Raw genomic sequence first — 25,214 nt, forward strand, 5'->3', positions numbered from 1 at the left:
AGAAAAAAAAAATCTAAATTACCTTTGTATTCTACATCTGGCCCATAGTGTTCTGGGATGCTTTTCCCTTCTGGAAATTCATCTTGCGGTACTGACATCAGGGGGCCTAAACTGTTGGTGTAATTACCCTAGGTAAAGCAAAAGGTCAGAATGTCTGTTTGCAAATGCAAGAATTTAAGAACTACAAATTCTAAAAAACAACAAATTTCCCATAGAAAGTTTGCAAAGTACAATTTTAAGTGATAGCAAAATCCATATGAGGTGTGTGTTGTTACAACACTATAACACTATTTTCCAGTGTTATTTGGAAGAGGTATGTTCCTGGAGAACAGAAGAAGGTCTCTGGTAAAGACAATGTCTCCTGTTTCAAATTTATTGCCTCGTCTCTCTTATCATCACCTGGCAAAAATACAAAACTGCTGCATATGCAAATCCTGCCTCCATCTGGGTAATGCAGAATGGAAGGCCCAGCTGAGAGATTAAGCAACAGAAACAATATTTAACTTGTGTTTGTATCAGCATTTGCACAGAGACAGTTACTGCAGCTCACTTGACGTGGAATATACAATTGAGAAAACAGTCTGAAACAGCTTTCAGAAAAAAAAAAAAAACAAAACCTGAATTTTGTGAACCTGTAGCTGCCAGAGTGATGAATCATTTATTCACAGATTCTGGTCCTTCTTCAGACTGCTTTTTCCACAGGTAGTCAACCTCTTTGCAAAGGAGCTATGGAGGTTTGTAATGACCAACAGATAGTCAAGAACATCTTGCCTACCTTAATCTTAACAGATCAACTCTCAAGTGAGAGCAAAGCCACAAGTTATGAGAAAGACAGACCTACCCACTGGCCCACAAAAGAAAAAAGTGGCATATTTGGGTGGCACTTAAAGCCTCATTGATCTTAGAACAAAAGCTAACAAGCAAGGGACCACCACAAAAATGATGACAACCTGTCAACATTAAGCAAAATGGTGCCCAGAACAGAACACACACACAAAAAAAAGCCAAAACAGATACATGATGATGGAATACTAAGAGAAATGTGTTATGTAATTAATATATTTGTTATTAGAAATTGTAAAAAAAGAAAATTGAAGTACATGTAACTGGAGTTTTCAACCATGCCTGAACTGTTACAGGTGGGCAGGGTGTTAACACAGTGAGTTTAACCACTCCTTTCCTCCCAATGGTAAAACAATTCTGGACAAGATTAAGTTACTTACTGCTGCTTTCTTTTCACAAAAAGCCTTCAAAGCCTCCATGAGTTCCTGTGTAATGCGAACAACAAGTGTTGCTTCTGAGTCTGAGGTGATGTGAAAAGTCTCCTGTCAAAAAACACGGTTAGAATTCATCATTAGGATGCCAAAGGGTCAAAGACACAAACAGATCAAAGTTATACTTTGATTTTTGTACAACCAAATTTATACTATTGGTTAATACATGGCATATATGATAAATGTAAACAAAAATATCAAAAAATGAAATTGGGAGCATAATTATGGCCTGATAAAAGGTAAAACATAAACTTGGACTTCTGCCGCTCCTGTACTGTCAAGTCCATAAACATTTTGCTGCAGACAGAGAAGGGCACAAGTCCTAAATTTATATTATCTGTGTAGAAAATGGAATAAAAAAATAAGCTTTAGGCTGATTACTAAGTAAATAAATTTATAAGTGATTACAGTAATTTAAAAGAATATAGGCAGTCTTTTGTAAGGAATAGCTGTGATTCCTGTACATAAAAGCCAATTAACTACCAAGTTTTTTTGTAGTTTACTGATTATCCCTTAGAATTGCTTTTTCTCTCTCTTCCTGAAGTCACAAGTAACCACAGTGTGGAAGACATGAAGCACACATTTCAAAACATTCTACTTCTGATTTTGGTATATAAACACAATTCAAACTCAAATGGAACTTTCCAATTGCCTTAGGTACTTTCACAGAGTAAAAGTCGGGTATTTTCATAAACCCAAAAAACAAAATGAGGCTTACTATGCCACTGTCAACAGCAACAGAACTTATAAAACTTCCCCAATCCCCCCAAGACCAGCAGCTCTGCTCTCTCTGGCAGCCAGACCAGACTGGCTCCACCCCAAAACTTCCCCAAGCCACCAAGACCAGCAGCTCTGCTCTCTCTGGCAGCCAGACCAGACTGGCTCCTTTTGCTCAGCATTATCAACAATCCCATTAGAGATGGGCAGCCAGCAGCCCTTGAGCACCATCAGTGCTGCTAATTTACACTGCTGGTCAGGGTGGCTCCTCAGCAAAGGAGAGAGTCATCCACAGAACAGGTTGAGAGTTCACATTTAATCCAGCCAATTGTTTTGAGCTAAGCTACAGCTGTATGAACTTTTGAGGGCAGAGTCCACTAAAACAGAAATTGATGTTGCAGTCAAATCAGTCTGATCAGTAATCAGAGGCTCCTTCAAACAATATTCACTGCATTGTACTGGTGAAACATCACAACTCTCATCACAGTTATTCTACATACATACCAAGAACTCCAGAGCTTTTTGTTTCCGAACAGGATCATTCTGTGGAATTGTAGAATAGGGAAAAAAATTTAAAAGACTGAATTTTACAGCAGTTGTTGCATCATTTTGTACAAAACAAGACATTTTAATATTTTATCCAACAACAAAAGTCAACACAAAGAAAAGATAAAATTTTAGGTCAGAGCCATAAACACGTAACCTTAGATCTTCAGTATCAGCTTGGTAGCAGCTATACAAACACAACTGCTTTATTTCCAATACCAGGAAGAACACATTTCACATCTAAGCCACACATCTACAGGAGCAATTTTTCCCAGCCTTTCCTCACTCAGGAGCAAAATCATGTTAAAAAAGTCAAGTGCTTAGCTGCATTTAGCATAGTACCTGACCAGCCAGAGGCCCCCACAACCAACTCTGTCACTAAGATAAAAACAAGGCACTTCTCAGTGTTTGTCTCCAGAGCTAATCAGGGCAGATACTTCAGTGATCATTTTGAATTTCACCTTTGAGTTAGACAAAAGGATTGTAAATCTTTAGATATATCCTAAGATTTAAACCAAACTTTCAGTATAGAATAGTCTTGATCTGAAGAGGGACAAAACAGGGAATTGGAGACTGCAGCACAGGCCAGGAGCCCTGCCCTGGAGACACTGGCTCTGAGACTCAATGGCTCTGAACAGGATTCATGAAAGCTAAGGTGAATGTACTGTATTCTCCTCTGCTATGATGAACACAAAACTCTGACTCATTAGGTCAATTATTTCTGCAACAATATTAATAAAATACTAAATGAAGCCAAAGAATAAGCATTTTCCAGAAAAAAATAAAAACAAGCATAAAGAAACTGGTACAAAATGAGACACTTGTGGGTATGTGAACACTTGTGTGGAGTTATTGCCTCTACATACCTCATGCTTATCTTCCCACCTTAAAAGAAAAAAAAATACAGTATTAAGATGCATTCTAAAAATTACTAAAATATTAAGTTTACTCAAAATATTTCAGTTTCCAAATTTTTATCACTTCCCAATACTAGATATCTTTCTCTAAGAAATAACAGTGTTTTTAATATGCTGTGAAGGTCCTTATTCTGACTGACTCTCAAAGAGATCAGTAGTGCAGATGAACGTCTTTACAAATCAGCTAAAGGACATGACTAAAATAATGGTGAGTTGGGTTTTTTCTTCCCATATAAACAGCTTTTTATAAAACTTACTCAGCCAATGATATCCCACATAGAATGGAAGCAGCTTGAAATTTCACTTGGAATTAGTTTTTGAGTGCAGTATTTCAAAAGCCATAGCTGCTACTTCCTCACATACAAAAAGGAACAATTTACAGAAGAGAAGTAAGTACAGTGGAAAGACAATATAAAATATTTTCCTATGTCATGATGTTTGCTACAGAAAAATAGATTTAAAAAATCTCTTTTGATTCTCCTGTGCAGGTAGTACTCTCACCTTGTTTTCTTCTTCAATGCAGCTAGAAGATGAGAAAAAGAATTATTAGCAACATCATAAGGTTTGCACTGTATTTCTGCAACAAAAGCATTACACCAACAGAACAGTTACTGGCTGTGAAGTGGCTGCTGTTTCTGTAAAGGGCAGGATTCAGCAGCAAATGGCACACACACCCATCTTAGAAACCAGCAGGCATCCTTGCTGAAAAGTCTGCGGGAGACCTGTGCCCTAAAGGCTTTTCAGGTGTGCCTACAGCACTGTGTTCAGGCAGCTGGACCCCACACAAGAGGGCGGTATGGAATAAACTGAGGGTTTTTTTCAGAGTTTCATATCCTGTAGGACTGGGTGGGATCACTTTTTTTGATGTTCCAGATTGATATTTAACCATGTCTTCCACTTTTACAGAAGTCTGCTGACTTGACTGATGTCAGTTTACTCTGAACTGAGAATTACCCAGCTAATTATTGGGTCACACTCCCTCTTCTTCACAAGAGACACAAAGATCAAAGATTTCTGCCACATTCAAAAGTACAAGACACAGAAGCCACCAATGACCAATAAAAAGGAGAAAAAAGAAAAAAAAGCACTGCTGTGGTAGGCTCCTACAGCAGGATTCACACTGACAAATTCTGTTGATCTAAGCAACCTTCACCCACTTTAATCAAACCCACCTTCCTTCTGATATTAACACTAGGGTCACAAGGCAGAAAGGAGGTATTCCTCCAGATTAGCATCATTAAGGATCTATAGCACACCTACAGTAACAAGAGATGTAACTCAGCCATGCTGTATGAGGGAAGATGCTGGGTTTATGTTTGTGGGTTTGGTTTCCATCGTTTCCACTTTCACCAGGGATTCAGCACGTAAGTCTCCTGATGATGGAAAGGAGGGGGAGGAGACTTCATCAGTTTATTCAGAGAAAGCCACCAAGTACCAAGTACTTTTCCATACTTTTTAACTTTCCTTGATGAGCAAATTACCGCAGCTATCTATCATAAATACTTCCAGAACCAAAAAGTTAAAAAAATATAAGGAAGACTGGAAGTCTGGCAATTTCCTTCTTTCACCACTTCAAAATCACAAAAATCAGAAAAATCTCTGAAAACATCTTGTATTATTACAAGTTGAATGTTTTACATCAGTCAAACCCTTTGTTCAACTAGTAAGTCAAATTAGGCCAAATATCAATTATATCAAATCTACTATATTCAAGAAATTCACAGACTTACATGAGGTAGCTGGTCTTATGTAACCTTCCCTCTAAAAAACAGAAGTTTCATATTAAACTTTCTGACTAAAATTTCATAACAACAGTCTCTACTGCAACTGCCATTAGGAAAGGAACAAGTGCTTTTATTTATGCCAACATAATTAAATTGAATTAAATTCCTCACACACATAAAGACTCCTGTAAATATAAATGAAATTTGAGAAAAAAATTGCTTACATTTGAGAAAATGTTAAGTTGCAAAAATTAAAAATTACTGACATTTAAGTAATAAAATTTCTGAATCACTGCAATCAGACTGAACAATTTGCAATTTAAAACATCTAAAACCTTAAAAATATTAATTGTCTTTCTTCAGAATAATTTCAATACTACTGCCCTTTTCCCTGGATCTTTCAGGGCAACCTAAAGATAAACCTTAGTTTAACTCACTACTACACCTCCTAGAAACACACAGAAAATTTAACAGGCTTTGCCAGCACTGCTTTTAAAATTTACTCTATTAAACATAAATGCACTGATAAAAGACACATTGAGAGATACTTTACATTTATTTCCAATTACCTTATACATTTTTAATCCTTCACTCTTCTCTAGCTCTCCTGCTATCCGTCTGAAAAACGAGACTTTGCATTCTTTTGCATCTGTTGGTCTTCTCCTCATTTTATCTGGAAATTCTTTAGACTGTAAACAAAACCAGCTTGAAAAGGTTAATATCAAAATTTATCATAATATTAAAAAATTTACACATTTCACCTTCTGGACAAGTTTCCAAAATACTGGTAAACATTGATTTGAATATGATGAACTAATTTCTTCTCTGCAACATATCTAATTCAATTTTAGAGTTACTAAAGTAGTCTTCAAACCGAAAACCATGCAAAGCTTGCTGCCAGAAGGAAACACCCTCTGTACCAAATCCAGCAATGCTATGGACATGCTGGGGAATAAAAAAGAATCCCATTGTTTTTGGAACCTGATCCTGGAAAGCAATCTAAACACTTAGGAACAGACTTTGGAGCTGAATCAGGCAGGCAGCCCTGGGCTGCACTGCCTCAAGAGCCCACAGCATCAGAGCCCTTCATGTTGGCCTGACCCAGAGAGTCAACTATACAAGTACTGGCAATTTATCACATGGGGGTTTAAACTTCAAATGATCTAATTATTTAGGAAAAAAAAATAAAAGGGGAGTATCCTAAAGAAATTTTTATCAAAATGCATCGAAATTACTCACAATGTATTCTCTTCTGTGTTTATATCCACTAAGATGCTCTATCATAGGTGCCACCTCTGAATTACACCCACACAGCCTGCACTCATAACGTGGCTCTCTTTTCCCTTCAAATCTGACTTCGACCACATGCTCTAAACCTGTAAAAGCAAGAGTTACAAATATCTCTATTTTACTACAGACTACTGAAACAAATGTATTCTTTTCAATGCTGCTTATCAAATTCAAAATTAATATACGAAATTACTCCATTTTCAGAATTTGACACTCCTTCAGGATCACTTCAACACTTCTTTGGACTTATCACCCAATCAGCTAAATTTATCTCTTTCCAATATCTTATTCTGAAAGGAAATATGCCATCTATGGCAGATTTCAAAGCCCACCAAAATATTTCATGCATCTTTACTCCTGTCAGGGATATTTTTTCAAGAAACTGAGAAAGAGAATGAGAATAGAAAATGCCCTACAAATGTCTAGATTTTAAAAATGCATTTAAAATACTTAGTCAAACATAATTTGGACCGTATCTGAGTAAAAGCAGATGTAGAAAAGACATTAATCACTTCACAAAACTGAATCTTTCATAATCTGAAAATGTTCCATAAACTTTTAAGAACCACAAGAATGGAAATGGAAATATTCTTCATTTTTCCTACAAATTACTGAGACAATCCCTTTAAAGTATTCAGAAACCTTCAAGTTTGAGGCTTCTTACCTAGCATGTAAAGTTTTATTCTGAAAAGCTTGAACATAATAAATTTAAAAGCAGTTTAAAACAAATAGGAAAACCCTGCAGCTGTTCCCTTATGTCATAATTTCCAGTACTCTGTATTTGTGATGGGTTGATCCCAGCCAGCAGCCAAGAACCACATAGCTGCTTGCTCACTCACATCCACACCCCTCAGCAGGGTGGGGAGAACACAGGAAGAACAAAAGCAACAAAACTCATGGACTTAAAGATAATTTAATAAGTTAAGGAAAAAGAGGTAAAAAAAACCCAAAACCAACCAACAAGCAAAAACCCATCACTCACTTCCCCACAGGCAGACCAATACCCACCCACACTCTCTGAACAGCCACCTTGGAAGTTAAACCCTCCTTCCTCCCTTTTTTTCTTTCTTTACCTCAACTGTGATTACTGAGCATAACATTACGTGGTACGGAATATCCTTTGTGCCAGTTTGGGCCAACTTCCCTGGATGTGCCACCTCCCAGCCTCTTGCCCACCCCCAGCTTATTCAAGGGGTGAGGGCCCAGAGTAACAAAAGAGTCTTGATGCAGGTGCACTGCTCAGCAACAGGAAAAGCCACTGGGATGTCATCAAAACTGCTTCAGTCACAAATCCAAAACATACAGACTGCTATGAACAAATTCAACCCCATTTCAGACCTGATACAGTATTATACTGCTAAATCTTAACTCTGAAAATAAATTACCACCAAATGAACTAAAAGTGCTCTTGCAACTGAAGTGTTTTCTATTACAAATGCTTGTAAGTAAAGTATTCACTTCAAAAAGCCTGGCAATTTATTAGGTAGAGTAACTACAAGACAATGCACTAAACAGAGAAATTTTCTGCTAATACTAGGAAATTTGCTACTTAGGCCTTCATCAGAGAACCTATTTCTCTAGGCCACCATGATACACTTGGAACACTAAGGCCACTGAGAAGCAGCCTTGCTACTCTCCTAAGGGTTTCTAACCTAGCAGTTAGAAAGAAAAAAATTAAAACTCATCTCACTACTTCCAGTACAGCCAAGGACAGAGAGGAAAAATATCTCACTAAGTAGAAACATCCCACTGTATATCCCACCAAGTGGAAAGCCACAAAGAACCACAACTGATGACAAGTCCAGTTGGAGGCCAGAAGGCAGCAGTGCACCCCAGGGGTCAGTACCAGGTCCAGTCCTGTTCAAAACCTTAATTAATGATTCAGATTATGCAGAGCATAACCCCAGCAAGGCTGATGATGACACATAACTGGGAGGGATGCAGATACACCAGAGGGTTGTGCTGCCATCCAGAGGGACTCTGAGTGGCTGGAGCTGGGCTGACAGGAAGCTCAGGAAGATCAACAAGGGGAAGTGCCAGCTTGCATCCAGAGAAGAACAAGCACCAGGGCATGCTGGGGGCTGGCTAGCCAGGAAGGACATTTGCAGGAAAAGACCTAGTGGACACCAAGCTGAAGATGAGCCAGCAAAGGCTGATGGTATCCTGGGCTGCACAAGGAGGAGTGCTGACAGCAGGCTCCACTCAGCACCAGTAGGGCCATTCCTGGAGTGCTGGGTCAAGTTCTGGACTGCACAGTACAAGAGACATGGGCATAGAAGGGCCATGAAAATGACAATAGTACTAGAGCATCTCTGCTACGAGAAAAGGCTGAGAAAGCTGGAACTGTTTATCCTGAAGAGGAAAAGGCTCAAAGGGGATCTCATCACTGTGTATAAATACTTGAGGTAAGGATGCAAACAGAGAGCTGTTTTCAGTGCTAGAACAAGAGGCAATGGCACAACTGAACATCAGGAAACACATTCTGACTGTGCAGGAGACTGAGCACTGGAACAGATTTCCCTAAAAGAATGTAGTTTTTCACTCAGGAGATTTTCAAAAGCCATCTAGACATGGTCCCAGACAACCTCCTCTGGGATTTGAGCAGGGGTTAAAACAAGCCCCTTCCAACCTCAACCATTCTGTGATCTGGAAAAAGCTTCTTTACTTAGGTGGCTGCTTCAGGAACAAGTTAACAGTTAAGGAGGCCTTTATAATACCCAGTGCAATAAACTAAATTTAAAATGGTAAGAGATAGGTAAGTTATTAAATACATTTAAAGAAAATGAAACTATAACTAAAATCCCACCTTTTTTTTCAAAAGAAAGCCATTTAGTAACAAATTCAAAGGCATACAATTTATAAAACAAAAAACCATACCAATTAGAGGCTCTTCTCTTCTGGGATCATTCATAAAATCCTTCAGACAGGTCATGTACCCTGTGAATGATCTCTTCACTGAAGTAAAAAATACACATAAAGAGACATTACACATTATATAGTTTACACAATATCTATAATTTAAAGGAATTTCTAATGGGACATTAATGGTGACAAAATTCATTTGCAATCTGAAAAGCATTAGGAAAACAGGCAAGACCTCAGTCCCCCATATAAAAAGTCCAACACTTTCTCTTCCATAACAATTTTATACATATGGATTTAATGTTTCTAAGAAAAGAACCAAATAAGCAAAACAAGACTTCTAACACAATTCATTTTACTGAAGAAAGATACCAAGTTCACATGCATAGCATGTCCCAGACTGTGCCAGTTCTCATGAAAAAAAGAAAAGCCATCAACCTCCTCCTCCCCTCAAAAGCCTAACACTCATACAGCATTCTGGGACTGCTTGTTTGGAGGCTGATGTTCAAGAATTATACTGCCTTAAGGCTAACAAAGATCACAATCTTCACTAATACAGCAAATACCTTTTGAGCTCTGGGCAGCCCAAAGGCTGCACAGACACAGTCAATATATTCCTGAGTCTGAACTAGCAGTGTTTCAATCAGGGCTCTATCTTGCTCCTCACGGAGTTTTAATAGCCTGGTTGTTGCTTTGCCTAAAACACTTCTAAAGCATTCCTGCTCATCTTAGACCACCAGCAGAGTACAGCTAAATTTATCTGCAAAACAATCTCAAAGAGACATTAAGTGTATTCAAATGTTGGACATTTTAAAAGACCATGACTAAGTGTTAAAAAACATATTTTCCATCTGAAAATAAAAAAGTGCAGAACTAGAATTCATCTACCTAATTACATATAACAGACCAATGAACTACATAAGAGTAATTAACACTGCTAGTTTCTTCAAATCAGAGCAAACAAGTAAACAAAAGTGCAGAACTAGATTTCATCTACCTAATTACATATAACTGATCAATAAACTACATAAGAGTAATTAACACTGCTAGTTTCTTCAAATCAGAGCAAACAAGTAAACTACCATAAGCATGGAACTGTTATTGTATTCTTTCCCACTAAGATGTCAGGTTATGGCTAAAAAAACCCCAACCACAACTTCACAAGAAGAGGGAATTCCACATTCATTCTTAAATACTCGTGTCATTAGAAATATACCTGTGCTGCTATCAAGTCAAACTCCAGAACTGAGCACAAAGAAAAACTTCATTGAGTTGCACCATTTAGATGAAAAACCTCTTGCAATTTAACAGTGCTACAAAACACCTTGTGGGACACCTCCTGCCACAGCAACAATATGGCCCACTTTCATCAGAAGTTCACAGTATTCTGAAAATCTTTCTGTGTTTTGGGTGGGGTTTTTTTTCACCTGAGGCAAATGCAGCAGGAGCATGTGACAGAGTCAACACGTAACAATCAGGTGCCACATAATTCATCTCCACAGACAGACTTTCATCAACACTTATATGCATGCATTTGTGAGCCTGTGCAGCAGCTCAGTGTGAGCTGGTTATTCCCAAGCTGACAGACAAAGGCACATGATCTTTTGGACTTCATATGGAAAGATGCACACAGAAAAAAGTTACAGGTCTGGTCAAGGTAATGGCCATTTTCTTCTTGTTTCCTAACACACAACTAAATACTCTTGTCTTAGTATCATCTTAATAGCAAGCAACCCATGCTGTTCTTGGTTTATAAGCTTTTGGTTTGTCATACTTTCACTGTATTCTGAGCACGCTGCAAGTTTTTTTACTGAAAACTTCATCAACTAAAAAAATACTACCTAGATTCTTGATTATCTTGTCAGATAATCAAGAAGACAGAAACTATGTCTCAAGTTTAAAAGTCTTTCTGTAAAAATACTTGTAACTTCATATTCTCCTAAGATTTTTCTCACATAAATTAACCAGTGCACAGAAGAAAAGCAATGGTCCAAATGCCTGGCAGCTGGCATTGCTTATTTCCAGACCATAATCAGAACATCTGCTTTAGTCACCACTGAAATAAAACCACTGATTTCAAAGCTGCATCTGAAAAAGGCATCATTTATATTCAGCTACCTCGTCTGAGCACTCGGTACTTCATCGGAACTTGGATTAGAGCTGAAGAACCTAGGATAAGAGTTTGACAGTTAGATTACTTCTTCTCATTTGCTTTTAATAAGTACTTAGTAGATTATTGACACATTACAGAATTGAACAATTATCTTCATTTTGCAGTTTAATATAGGCTCAGTATACCATATTGACAGTTTTCTTTTTTAACTTCATTGCTCTATGTCTCCCATTCCACTCCCCTTCTCCATCAACACAAAATACCAAACACACAAATGGCACAGAAACCAGAATACTCAATGCTTATTTGATTTTTAAGTGCTTTTCAAATTGGATACTTATTTTAATTATTTTAACTATTCAGTATCATTCTCAACAATCAACCTGTGTTCCAGGTATCCAACAAAAGCTTCTGGTCTAAATAGTAACAGCCTAAACACAGTCCCAGACACACAGTCCCAGTCATTAAACTACATCCTCTTTTACACAGGGGTCTGTATCTATTCCTAACCACTCAGAGTTCAAAGTCAATGTAAAGGTGTGCACCTACACTCCTGCTGGAATTTCTCCCTTGCTGCCCTCTCCCTCAAATCCACAGACACACACAAACCACTGTGCTTTAATGACATTGTCAGTGTTTTGTAAGTCACAACAATCAAGATTAAAATAAGGTGATACATTAATACTCATTTGATGGAAACAGTGAAAGTTACATTATTAATTTTTTTTTTGCACACATAACTCCTAATTTTGAAGTAAAAAACTTTTCTATAGTCATGGCAAATACAACACATTGCATTCATATTTTTTTTTCTTTCTGCATAAAACAGGGAATTAGGAGATAGTACCAAAGCTGTAAATCAAATAAAATCAAGGTTACAAACATTTTGCAAACAACTCTCCAGGATTAACATAAGGGAAGGGATATGGGAAAGCATATCTCCCTTGATTCCTTAAAATAAATTATGCATATTTTTTAGTTAAAAGCTTCAGAGTATCTGGTAGCAAGAAGATCTCCAGGCATTTTACAAGTACAACAATTACTTAATGTCAGAATTGTTCAGTTAGTGTCTGAAGCTCAAGTTAAGATTCCGGGTCCAACATGTGCAGACAACTTGGCCAAATGCTATATGATACAAACAGGCTTATGAGAAAAAGTGCTTTATTTAGTTTACTTCCAGGAACCAAGTGAATTTACAGAGAATTGCACTAGAAGCAGTTCTCAGCACATTCTGCCTTAACATGGTTAGAGTTTATAAATATGGTCAAACTAAAAATCAAGTTGTAGCTGCTTCTATCACCAAAGGTAGCAGATTGGGGGACTGCATTTTTTTTTAATTACAAAAAAGAAAAAGCATTAAGTAAAGATCATTGCTGCCTACAGATGTTTAACAAAGCAGTTTTGATCTTGAAGACTCTCCCATTCAGCAACAGCAGTTTTCCAGGCTAACATTCAATTCACAATTACTAGCCACATGGCTTTGTAATGTTATCAATAATGTATTTCTTAAGCATCTCAAAATCAAACCAAAATAGTACTTTCTCTAAAGCATACCAGATTGATCAATGAGCTGAAAATCAGCTGGTTGCCAGGCTCAAAGGGAAACAATCGACAAAGCAGCCACCTGGTGTCCAGTAAGCAGCAGAATCCCCCAAAGAGCAAATTCCAGGGCCCGCAAGGCCCAAGGATGCATCCCCAACCAGTTTATTGATGCTGGCATTCATAAAACACCCTCAGAAAATTCACAGGCAACAGTAATTTAGGGGATACAAGTGATGCCACAGCTTCAGCTGAGCAGGACCTTGGGAATACTGAGATACTGCACAGCAGAATATCTTATGCCCCATTAACTGGGACTTGCAAGGATGATTACTGTCACCCCTGCTCAGTTCAAGGGGGATGTAGAGAAAGCAGAGGGGGCCCAGCAAAATGGCTACCACAACAAACAATCCAGTGCAAATAATTTATGAGAACTAGTTTGGGAGCTGGATTCTTTTGACTGGTGGAGAATTAAGAGCAGACACAATAGCATGGATACCTGAACAGCAGCTACAAAATGCCAGCCCGGTGGGAACATGGCAAAAGCATTAAAAAGTACCAGCCAGGAAGAGTTAATTCAGGTGCAAAGATTAGATATTAAGATAAAATTCCTCTTTGAACAGAGGAGCAACTGCAGACTCATTAAACACAGGCAGAAGACTCTGCCTGTGAAGATTCAAGGATTCAGCAAGTAAGCGATGATCCAGCACTGGCTGTAGTCTTGCTTCAACCAGAAAATTAGGAAATCACCTAATCATTCTCAGGAAATTTCTTACACCTGATGATTTTATTCAGTAAGAACTATTTTCCAAATACTAGCTATGTACATGAACAAACAAAAAAGCCCTCCCCAAAAAACCCTTTCCTTTCAATATTCAATTACAGAGTGCTGAACACATAAAAGGTGGAGAACAAAGAAACATATGTTTATGTATTTGTAATGCACACACATTCCTAATGACTGCCAGAAATGTAACAGCCATGTTTCAAAACAAAAGGGCAGTTTCAGACACTGTCAATTCAGTTACTCAGCAGCAACAAGGATGTCCCAAGCTCAGCACCAGATTCCCTTCTGAGAACAAAGGGGAAGGGCACAAAGACGCCAGATTCCACCATGTAGAGGAACTCCCCAAGAGAAAAGCAGTAAGGGTGTTGAAATAGTATTCCACCTTATACTTCTATTATTATGGCTTCTGAAACATTTTCTCTTCTACTCTGCAAGTCAGAATAGAACTTCCAGGCTTTTCCTTTGAAGACTCAACAGTAGATATACGTCCAAAAAACACATCCTTATCCATGTTTAACAGACACGGAGCATGGAGGGACATGTTAAAACATATCAATTTCTTAACATATTAAGCTGAAATGCTGATCAGAATACTGGTAAGTTTATCATTGGTGAACACAAGGCAGAATCCACCACATTTGTGCCTTCACTGGAGGAAGAACTTGTCTTCAGTGCTGTTTTGTAACTGCAGCTTATCTTCAGACTGGATTCCTCTCCTCAACTCCATGTTTTACAGAACAACCATAATGAAGCTTTTTTGCTCATGGTGCAATTTACAGGTCTAAAGTTGAAGGGTATAGATGCAGACTAGTAGATCCAGCAGCTAAAAACATACAACATCCCTTATTACACTTCTCGTTTGTATTGCTGCAAGAGCAGGAAAAGCTACCTCTACATCATACTGTAATGTGTGAAAAATCCATAGGCTGTACAACAAAATTCATTAATCCACTCCCCTGTGTCATATGCATTTCACCAACAAAGCCAGGCAGCCTATAAAGGGCTTTAACAGGGCTTATACTCTGCATTATGTCTCTTGCCTGAGCTAATAGTAGCAAACCACTGCATTTTACTACTGCCCAGTAAATGTTTGCCTATCTGTATATTGGCATTACCCCATCATTTAGTGCCTCTTGCTCAAAGCAAAAAGCTTTCAAAATTTTTCTATTTTGGCCAATAGACCCCAAGAGGGGGAAAAAAAATGTTCTTTCCTTATCCCTGAATACATGGGCAACTGCCTTAAAAAGAGCTGAAAGAAGTATTCCATCTCTCCAATTACATCACCGTACAAAGGATGCACATGACTGAAATTCATGTACTCAGGTGTGCTTTACTTAACACTCTTGGTAAAGTCTCAGAACTTCAGCATCTTCTATTTCCACATCTTCCATTATGTTGCTTTCCTATGAACTGCTGAAGAGGGAAAAAAAACCCCAAGCCAAAACAACCCAAGATGCCCAATTCTGTCATTACCACAAAAAGAGCTTGTGGATTCTTTTTTCATATGGAAGCTCACAGGGTAATGTGATGAAGAAAGTCACCTTTCTTACAGGAAGTGGAACTCCTCCAAAAACAAACATCCAGAATCAGATGCATTTCCTCACTTAATTGACTTGGAGTCAACATAGTTGTGAAGTCACACAGGTTACATACACTCAACCACTTCTGGATTATCAAGTAACTTTTGGTAGGTTCAGAAAGGACACATGGCATATCCCATTTGGAAACACTCAGAACCCAAATACTTTGTCTTTTTAAATTTTGGGTTACAAATAGCAGGTGTTCGGTTTACAAGGGAGGTGTTCTCCCTACTGACAAAAGAACTTTCTTTAGTTCTGCAGCAAGGAAGAAAATGGAAGTATTGGTGTAAAACATTATAAATATGTCAAGCCTCATCCTCTGAAGTACCTTCTCCTTTTTAGACAGTGCACATTTCAGATATTTGTCAGGTATCATCCCAAATTATTTCCAAGAAAACTCATCCTTCACTTTGACAACATTTTTTTCCTGGCTCTTTGAACTCCAGCTCTGTGAACATGCTGTCACATTTCAATCTCACTGGAATATTTCATAGCATGAACATTAGAACAAGATTGCAGATCCAGCAACAACAAAAGCATCTCATTAATTTATATACTGAAATTAAATTAGATTCATAGTTTACATAGTGCACCTAATTTTAAAAAAATCCATACTTTCCATGCTCATTCACAAAACTTTACTACTAAATTTAATAATTTTTGTTCATGCATACCTCATAGGTCTACAAACACAAAAAAAAACCCCAAACAGCTATTTAAAATGAAAAAGGCTAGAAAAATTCATAATTATTCTTTCATATCAGTGACAGAGCACAAGGAATTTACTGGGTCTGCTGGACCTTGAAGGAGGATTATTTATGTAATTGGTAATATGTCCATGGGAGAGTTCAAGAAGTTCTACATACATATTGACTACATAATTCTGTGTTGTACTTCCCAACATCTCTGAGAAGTTACTTAAGAAAAAAGCTTTTCTACTTGAAAAAAAAAACCCTGAAGTAGCACAACTGAAACATACAAATAAATTTCATCAGACCAAATTTCAACCTCTTTGAACAAATAAACCCTACCAGTGGCTTGCAAATTGACCTTCCACATCTTGACCTTCAGTGAAGCAGAATGCGAATGCAATAGACAGAGTACAATAAAGGAGACATCAATAGTATTAATAATAGTTTTTTATTAGACATAAGTTTCTGATCACTTCAAAATGATTTCTGAGGCAGAGAACTTTCTGGATAAAAGCATATCTTGCAATGCTTCTGACATGTGGTACCCTGTGATGTTGAGACTCCTCCAGAAGTCACAGCTAACTTGCTTACCAAAGCTTCTAAATTCTCCACTTTATTAATTAGGCATTTTGACTTCTTGTTCTGCAGGACACCTCCCAGTTGAAAGATTCCAAGTCATGACATTTCCAAAGATCCAGTACTTGTAGCATGCAGACATTCTTAACCCAAGGATTAATTCTTAATTCTCCATGGAACATGGAGACTGTAGTACATACAGCACTGTTACCTAAAGCCACAGGTCTTTGCAACAGGCTCCTGCACTGCACCACTCTTTTCACAGTCTTGCTGCCACAACTTCTGTCCTCTTATTCAAGTCATGATTTCTGCCACATGCATCCCATACATTATTCCTCCAAAATCAGATTTTATGATCTTGAAGAAAGAACCTCATCACTTAATGAGTATTATTTTTAATGATAATTTCTGATGAAATTCAAAGAAATCTGTATAAAGTGTCTTGCGCTAAAAGCCCTTGACCAGAGCCACACAAATCTGTTCTTGTTGCTGAGGTGTAAATACAATTTTGTAGTGCTTGAATCCATTGGACTTTGAAAAGACTTGAAAGTTTTCACAACTCCTCAAATTCTGTCAGAGAACTTTGTTACCATACAGCAGTCACAGGAGCCGAGGCAAAATCCCGTAACTGCTCTCATTCTTGAACAACATGTCTTGCACTAAACAAAACCCCGAGAGCAGCTAATGAAGCTCAGTCTCTTAGGAAAGGGCCTCTGACCAGCATTTTCCCAGATCTTTCCTGTGTGTTGATTCTTCAGGGTCCAGTAAGTGGTGAGCTCAGCCTGCAGCACTTCCCTCCATACAGGACTGACACCGTCACTCTTCCCTGTGCAGATGTGTATCTTCAGGCACCTCTGATCAACTTGGTTCAAAAAGGCTGAGAGGTTCAAAAGACACTGGGGAACAGATGATAAAGGTGGAATGTAAGCCTTGTTTCTTGAGAGAACAGGCTAAGAAGTAGAAGGCTTGTTTCTTGTATGACTGACTATAACGATTCTGGTTTTTTAATAATATCATTGATTTTTATCAGTACTCCCACATCTACTTATACCTCTGCTTCCTGTATGTCCTCATAAGTAGCTTTACAACAAGATTTTCATTTCCACTGTGAGCTAGGTATACACCACATTTCCAACCTTTTGCCACAACTCTTACTTTCATTGACAGTCTGGATTTACATTCTCAGTTTCTGGGGGAAAAGACACCCCAACAACTGAATTCACTTTGAATACATCTTTTCTCCTCCAAGTCCTCTACAATAAAGAGAGGAACAACATTCCTGTGATGCAGCCAAGCAGCTTCAGCAATGGTAGAGCTGCATCTGCAACAGTGCTGTGCTAGCCTGCTGATTTAGCTTCTTAGCACTCTGCCTGAAGCTCAGCAGTGAGTGCATCAAGCTGGCAGACAAGTGGGAGACAGTTTAGCCCGAGAAGGTGAGAAAGTAAAACACTGACTATACATCCCTCCACTGGACAGATATATTAATATGTGAAAAGGCATAAGTAAGGTTTCATACTGTAAACCAATTCTTTGCTCAGCAGTTCACTAGACAAATCTCAGAAGAATGGTCAGCATATAAAGAGAAACACAGTTAGAGACATATGAATTAGCAAATGCAAATACCTGAACTATTAGAAAAGCAACAAAACAGTAAATCCACAAGCAATAGCTATCCTAGGAGGCTGGAAGAAAAAAGTATTATACTTACAATAGACATTCCTGCGTCTCAGGGCTTTCTCTTGCTTTAATTATGAAGATGCAAGTCATCCCAAAATAGAATAAGAGAAATAAATTAATGTGCTGCATCATTCGAAGGAAAAACCCCGCACTTCCAGAGACGCTTTTGCAGATTAATTGCATTACAGGCCAAAGTTTCCATTGTCAAACAGGAAAAATTAGAGCCTTTATGACTGTCTGCAAAAGCTAGAAGTACTGACAAAACTGTACTTACAGTTAACACAAGGTTACTTTCAAGAAAGCCCTGTTATTTAGTGAAGTTTTAAGGGATGATTATGGCTTGAAATACATCTGAAGGATGCCAGGAAAACCTAAAGTATGATTACAGCTCCTAAGCTCTCAAAGTGTAGTTCCAACCACAACAACAACCACATTAAAAAAAAAAAAAAAAAGAAATCTTACCCCAAAAGGAAAACTAACTGAAAGCAGCCCCCCCCCACCATTTTGAGTGGATTTGGTTAAACCTTAAGGCTAGCCAAATCTCAGGAAAGATCATTCATATCATGAAGAACAGGAAAAGTATCTTTCACTGGCTGAATCCAGAACAGATGATTGCTTTTTGGCAGAATCTAAAGAAAAGAGGAACTTAAATTTCCAGTTAATAGCTAAAGCAATCCTGACTCATTTTGACAATTTTCTGGCAAGTAAACATAAACTTGTCATTTACAAGAATGGAACAATAAGTGTGATCATTCTACCACTACAGCAGCTGTCTGTCCAGAGCAGTCCATGGAGTTAGGAGCTGTATTTTCAATATTCAGTGGCATGGAAGAGATGCTGGACATGGGTGTGGCAATTCAACAGGAAGCAAGACTGATACAATAGTTAATTGTCTGAGAAGCTGAATAGCTGTAATTTTGTGGCATTTATAAAATAAGGAAGTTACCTAAGTCTTGGTATTGCCACAGGCAGCGGATGGTGTTGTATAAATTCAGCAGGATTTCATAAGCTTAGAAATACAGACACAGTGTTCCTCACAGTGATGCTGTTCCAAGTGCTTTTGTTACTTATTCTTCAGTTTTACAACAAACAGCTGCTAATATCAAGTTTTTCAGACAAACACAGAAAACATTAGCAACTGTGAGCTGCTGCTCAAAGAGAATTTCCTCCTGACTATTTTCAGACAATCACCTTTGACTGCACCTGGTTTACTGCTTTTGTTAACATCAGAAATGCAGTTTCACAACTGAAGCCAAAGGGTCCATTTTACTTGTGATCCCTGCTACTAGATCAGGAATTAAGATTCTCACACATTAGGTAAGAAACTTATTCTCTGTTCTGGTTCAGGGATTGCAACAGCTGTTTTTGAGCTAAGGCTGTGAAAAGTTAGAGTAACTTTTGGCAAAGTGTCTAACTTTGAGAAGCCAAAACTCAAAAACTACTGGTTTTAAGGGTTCAGACCTTCCATGCACATCTGTACGAGCTACTGTAGAAAGTAGTTGAAGTTCACAGGTTATTTAACAGAACAGTTTCAAGTACATAGTTAAGTATTACAAGAATATAACTTATTTTTTCTTAAACATATACAATCTTGAAATATATCAGTTAGATACATTTCTAACTGATATATCAGATATATTAACTCATTTCCATGCATGCAAGAATATGCATGGAAATTCAACTTAATTCTTCAAGTTCATAATAAGCAAATCAAGTTTTGGGGTTTTGTTTGTCTTCTGCTTGGTTTTTCCCCTCAAAAGGAAATCTCCACAATTAAAGTTTCTCTGGATCACAAAGATATGCTGCAGAACACAACAGCATGCTTTCTGGGACCAAATACAAACAAGGCAACAGCAAGGTAAATGTCCTGAAACTAGCTATGTTAGCATTCCTAGTATCAACACAAATATGTATGACTGGAATGTTTAAACAGCAATGGTTGATTTTACTATCACAAAAAGGACAGAAAAGTTGACTGCACATCAGGTATTTCAACCACAGGTTGAAATTGCACAGCAATCAAAGGCAAGAGGTAGAAGAAATGAGAACACTGAAATGGTGAAGACAAAGGCTAACAGCTCACTTCACAGATTTTAACATTCCTTATTTCTAAAGAGCCTGTAGAGTCTTGAATACAGATTTTGCTCCTTTTGGGACATGACAGGCATTTCTACCTAACTCCAGACTTGAAAAGAGAGCAAGGAAACTTGAATCTCTGATAGAACCAGAACAATCTTCATCTGTGTTCTAAACACAGTCCACTCTAACTCCAGACTTGAAAAGAGAGCAAGGGAACTTGAATTTCTGATAGAACCAGAACAATCTTCATCTGTGTTCTAAACACAGTCCACAAAATAAACAATGCTCTTCACTGATGCCACACCTGCAAAGGGTTGATCAAAACACATCCAAAAAAAAGATGTTCCACTCTAGGACTTCCCTAGCAAACTGAGCTATAACACTAAAGCATACTTACCAAACCAGAATAAATTATATCACATACCACCATATTCTAGGTATATACACTGCAGGTGTATTTTATTTGGTTTTTTTTTATGTGTTTTGATCAACCCTTTGCAGATGTTCCACTCTAGGATTTCCCTAGCAAACTGAGCTAAACACTAAAGCATACTTACAAAACCAGAATAAGTTATATCACATACCACCATATTCTAGGTATATACACTGCAGGTGTATTTTATTTGGAGACCCTTGTCCCAAAAAACCTAGATTTTTCCTCAGCTGTGGAAAAAAACCAAAAAGGCCAAACCAACCCATTTTTCATGCATAATATCCCCCACTACTCTCACAGGCTTGGTTAAATTAAAAACATTAGTAAACTTTTATATAAATGTTATTTCCTAAACATTTTAGTATAATGGCTAAAACTAAAATTCAACTGTTTTTCAAAGTACCCAATACCAGCCAAGTTCAATTTTCAGAGCCATGAATTATACACACATGTATGAATATCTTGGCTAATTCACTTTCTACAACTCGCCATCCCACTAATACCTGTTGTGCAATGAAGCCACAAACCCCATCATTATGCTACTATACAGAGGTGACACAGCACTCAATGCACAAGATACACACAGCCTTGTACTGTGATCATCCCAGCCACACAATCCTTTGGCCTTCAGCACCTCTCTGACAAGGGTCTGGCCTTATGAACTAACAGCACTAGAAAAAATAAAGAGATAAAACAAAGGTATGCAGAAACAACCTAAATAAATATCTTATTTACCTATTCAAAATCCAGAATAACCAAACTCCCCAGATGGAAAAAAAGAAAAAAAGAGATAAGATAGCCATGTACATTGAAGGTCAACTGAAGTATTCCCAAAAATCTGTCAGACAGCCAAGCTTTACTGCAGTTATTCAAAATAACACATTCAACAGCTATAGGAAACACAGGCCAATTTCAGATATGTACCACCTGTTTACATTTTTTTCTTAATGACTGTCCCTCTGCTGAAAGGCTTTTTCTTGCATTTTGGAACACTTTCCAAAGTGCAAAGCAGCAAACAAGCAGAGTATCTTTCACAAAGCCACTTTAAAAACAAATGTGCAACTGATATAAAAAAGACAATCTAACTGAAATCATAACAAATGATTGGTCAGGCTAGTACTGTGCTTTAGGAAAATAATTACTACCTTCTCTTCATTTTGTTGTGTTGTCAGGACATCCTTTGGTATTATTTTGAACAAAAATTCCTCCAATAGGAACAAACTAAGAGCTATTCACTATCTACACCCACCGTGCATTAAAAAGAAACATAGGCTCAGGACTTTTATAGTTATTCCAAACCTAGTGGTACAAAACCCTTAATCTATGAGTTCTCATTTTTCTCCACCAAAGCACACAACAGATTTCATAATTTAAAGAAAGAAATTGGAGTTAACTGAAAAGAATGATGATGTGAGCTTGGAGAGTTACTCTACAGCAATGCAGCTGGGTGACTGACCACGACTCCATACCCAACAAAAATCCAGTTTTCAATCTGACCTACTCTTGTGTCAGTGAGGTCTTTGAGCTGAGAGAGAACAAGAAACTGGGAGATTGAGCCCAGCATACATCCAAGTGTGAAACAGAAGGAAAACTACATGCAGATTTTCTAAGAAAATAAATGCTGGGTTTCCTACTTTTGAAGGGAAAACCGGCAATAATTAGATTGCTAAGAAGGTTAGCTAAGGAAAAAAAACCACCAACCACAAAAGCAAAGGAATTCTTTGCATCAACAGGAACATTTGGTAGGACACGAAAAATACAACTGTACATTTCTACTCAATCAATGGAGAACAAAAAGACTCAATCCTGTGGAGAAAAAAAAGGGGCTGGAGAAAGGAGAACCACTGACTCAAATAAGAACCAATGCTATTAAAGTGATCAGCAAACAGGTAACAGAATACCATTAATCTGTCTCAATAGCAAAGAGATGGGGAGATGTCCCCCCTCATTCCCCAAAAAAAAATAAGAGAGCACAGCAACACTTGAGAAAGACAGTTTTGCTGTTAGTTGCTAACGTTCCAGGAACAATAAAGTGTCATTACATTAAGAAAACATCAGAGCAGGCTCTTCAGTGCCACAACACAATCTGATGGCAGCAAAGGAATACAGACAACTGAGTTAGCCTCACCTTTACAGACTGAGAATGTGGTGGAATTTTAACCATCAGCCAACAGACTCAACAGCCAAAGGTTCGGTCACTCAGCATTTGTAAAAGCCTCGTCTCTAAATACACCCTCACAGAACGGTGCCTAATTTTTTAAAGCCTGTGATTGTTTTGTGCTTAAACCAGGGAGCTGCTATTACTGACACTTCAAAGCAACAGAAGTGCCAGACTTGATAGTTACCCTATGTAACTCCTTCAGGAAATCCGAACTGGTGTTACTATCAAAGTAAAGAGTAAGCTCATTTTATTCAAAGTACAGGTGAGTTATGTAGACTTGGAAGACAGAACAGTATTTCACCAACTACATCCAAAAACAAAAAATTGAATTCTTTCACCACTTGTGGCCCTCATGTCATTAATTTCACAATTAGCACACATTTACCTTTAGGTATGGCTGACGTTTCAGGTTACATGCTGCACAAAGCAGAGTTGTGAGATTCCCACCTCATCTTTTTCTTGGAATATTTCAAGCAAATTACTGTTACAAATCCACCAATAAATTAGATAAGCACTTGAAGCCGTGTGAAATCAGGTACTGAACTTGCAAGAGTCCTGGATTTATGATTAAATCTGCATGTACATTTAATATGGAAAAAGTTTACCTTCCTATGCTTTGCACCACGGTAGTGTGACTGAAGACTGAGAGCACACATACAGTAAATTTTACAAACCTGAAAGAGAAACATTGAAAGCACATCTTCAGTTATGCTACGAATATTCTGCCATTGGTGAATTATAAATATGAAATACACCCGTTCCTACAGTGTAATTCTGTAATTCTCAAGGTCTTATTTGGCTCAAACAGTACAGTTTGCATGAATTTTAGGAGAGCAGCTTACCACTAAAATAGTATGTAAACCTGTTCAAACAATACCTAAACAGACGTTTAAATAAATAAATCAGGTGGTAAGAAGTTTTTACAAGTCTCCCCCTTCTCTGCCACCAGCACTTTCTGAATTCTTAGTTTTCTAAAGTTCTCCAAGCTGGAAAGCCAGCAAAAAGGGGATGGTCGTGCAGTGACTAGAAAGGAACAGAGGCAAAATTACGCCCTAGAACAGCTGCAGCTCCGTTCATTGTTCATTCACAGCTACGTTAAAGGGATCCCAATGGAGGAAGACACATGCATCTCATTAAGATCCACAGACGCGCATACACCATTGCAATAATTAACAGAAGACAATACAGATGTACAAATATTTCTTACCATCTTTAGCTTTGAAGAAAGCTAAAGGTGGTAAGAAATATGCGTGCTAGTACGGTCTGTTTCCTTTCCGTACTGTCGCAGAACTTGAGAGAGCCAGAAAAACCATCCAGCGCTACAAAAGCACTACAGCCCTGGCGACCTGAGCGCGTTCCGACCCGGAGCTGCGGCTTCCAGAGACAAGGGAGCCTTTGCGGCCGCCCCGCAAAGCCTGGCAAGGCTGCGAGTGAGAACCACTCCCTGGCGGCTCCAGCCCGGCCTGGACTCCCCGAAGGCAGCTCTTCCCCGCACAGCCCCCCGGCTCCCGGCTCCCACGGCCGGCTCCCGGTGCTCCCACACCTCCAGAGCCCGCCCGGGCTCAAACCCCACCGAGGACGCCACTCACATCGCAGTAGAAGAGTTTTTTCTCCGGCTCCGCTTTGCCGTCTTCTGCCTGAACTTCCTCCGGCTCCGCGCTCATCCTGCACGGCCGGGGGGAAAAAAATATAAAAAAATAAAACAATAAAATAAAACCAACTCTTGTTCACACGGTGCTTAACAGCGACCGGGCAGGGCCCACACCTCGGGCGGCAGGGCTGGGTTACTATCTGGCTATTTAAGCGCTATTGTTTTATTCCGCGGATCAATGCTCAGCTCCCACCGCGGCGCTGCCCCGAACCATCCGGGAGCTCGCGCCCACCGCGCCCCCCACAGCGCTCGTCACTTCCGTCCGTGCCGCAGCCACGCCCCCAGGCCGGCGGCCATTGGCGGGCAGCCAGCCTCTCGCCTCGCCCAATGGGGAGCCAGCGTCGTGCCGCGCGCCTGGCAGCAGGCCACGCCCCCATGCTCAGGCCACGCCCCCTCCCCGGCCTGGCTCCCCCTGGCGGGAGGGAGGAACCGGGAGCGGCCGCTGGGAACGGGCCGGGAGGGATGGTGGGCCGGTCCAGGGGGAACCCCGGGAGCCGTTCCCGAGAGGATGCTGGGACCAGTTCAGGGGAATACTGGTCCTTGTTGAGGCCAAGAGAGGCTACTGGGACCAGTTCAGACCGGTTTGGGTGCCTGGA

At 39.0% G+C, this 25,214-nt stretch overlaps 1 protein-coding gene across 4 annotated transcripts in view; it reads right to left on the reverse strand.

The window, feature by feature from the left end:
- The window catches only part of LOC120502976, a 28,144-nt gene extending 3,281 nt beyond the window's left edge, over positions 1-24,863 (reverse strand). Inside the window, exons 1-14 of one of the 4 annotated variants that reach the window (XM_039711027.1) lie at positions 24,733-24,856; positions 24,557-24,632; positions 23,573-23,641; positions 18,326-18,359; positions 11,449-11,499; positions 9,346-9,423; positions 6,418-6,554; positions 5,748-5,867; positions 5,185-5,215; positions 3,956-3,977; positions 3,404-3,422; positions 2,496-2,534; positions 1,224-1,325; positions 23-128 (exon numbers count right to left, since the gene is read on the reverse strand). In XM_039711027.1, the coding sequence (XP_039566961.1) occupies positions 23-128; positions 1,224-1,325; positions 2,496-2,534; positions 3,404-3,422; positions 3,956-3,977; positions 5,185-5,215; positions 5,748-5,867; positions 6,418-6,554; positions 9,346-9,423; positions 11,449-11,499; positions 18,326-18,359; positions 23,573-23,641; positions 24,557-24,631 (883 nt within the window). In that variant the 5' untranslated portion in view covers position 24,632; positions 24,733-24,856. Of the gene's footprint in view, positions 1-22; positions 129-1,223; positions 1,326-2,495; positions 2,535-3,403; positions 3,423-3,955; positions 3,978-5,184; positions 5,216-5,747; positions 5,868-6,417; positions 6,555-9,345; positions 9,424-11,448; positions 11,500-18,325; positions 18,360-23,572; positions 23,642-24,556 lie in introns of all 4 variants that reach the window. The other 3 variants (XM_039711028.1, XM_039711030.1, XM_039711029.1) reach the window with 3 other exon arrangements.
- Positions 24,864-25,214: the final 351 nt, after the last annotated feature.

The sequence above is a fragment of the Passer montanus genome, unplaced genomic scaffold (assembly GCF_014805655.1).
Source record: "Passer montanus isolate IOZ18808 unplaced genomic scaffold, ASM1480565v1 scaffold24, whole genome shotgun sequence".
Classification (NCBI taxonomy): Eukaryota; Metazoa; Chordata; class Aves; order Passeriformes; family Passeridae; genus Passer; species Passer montanus.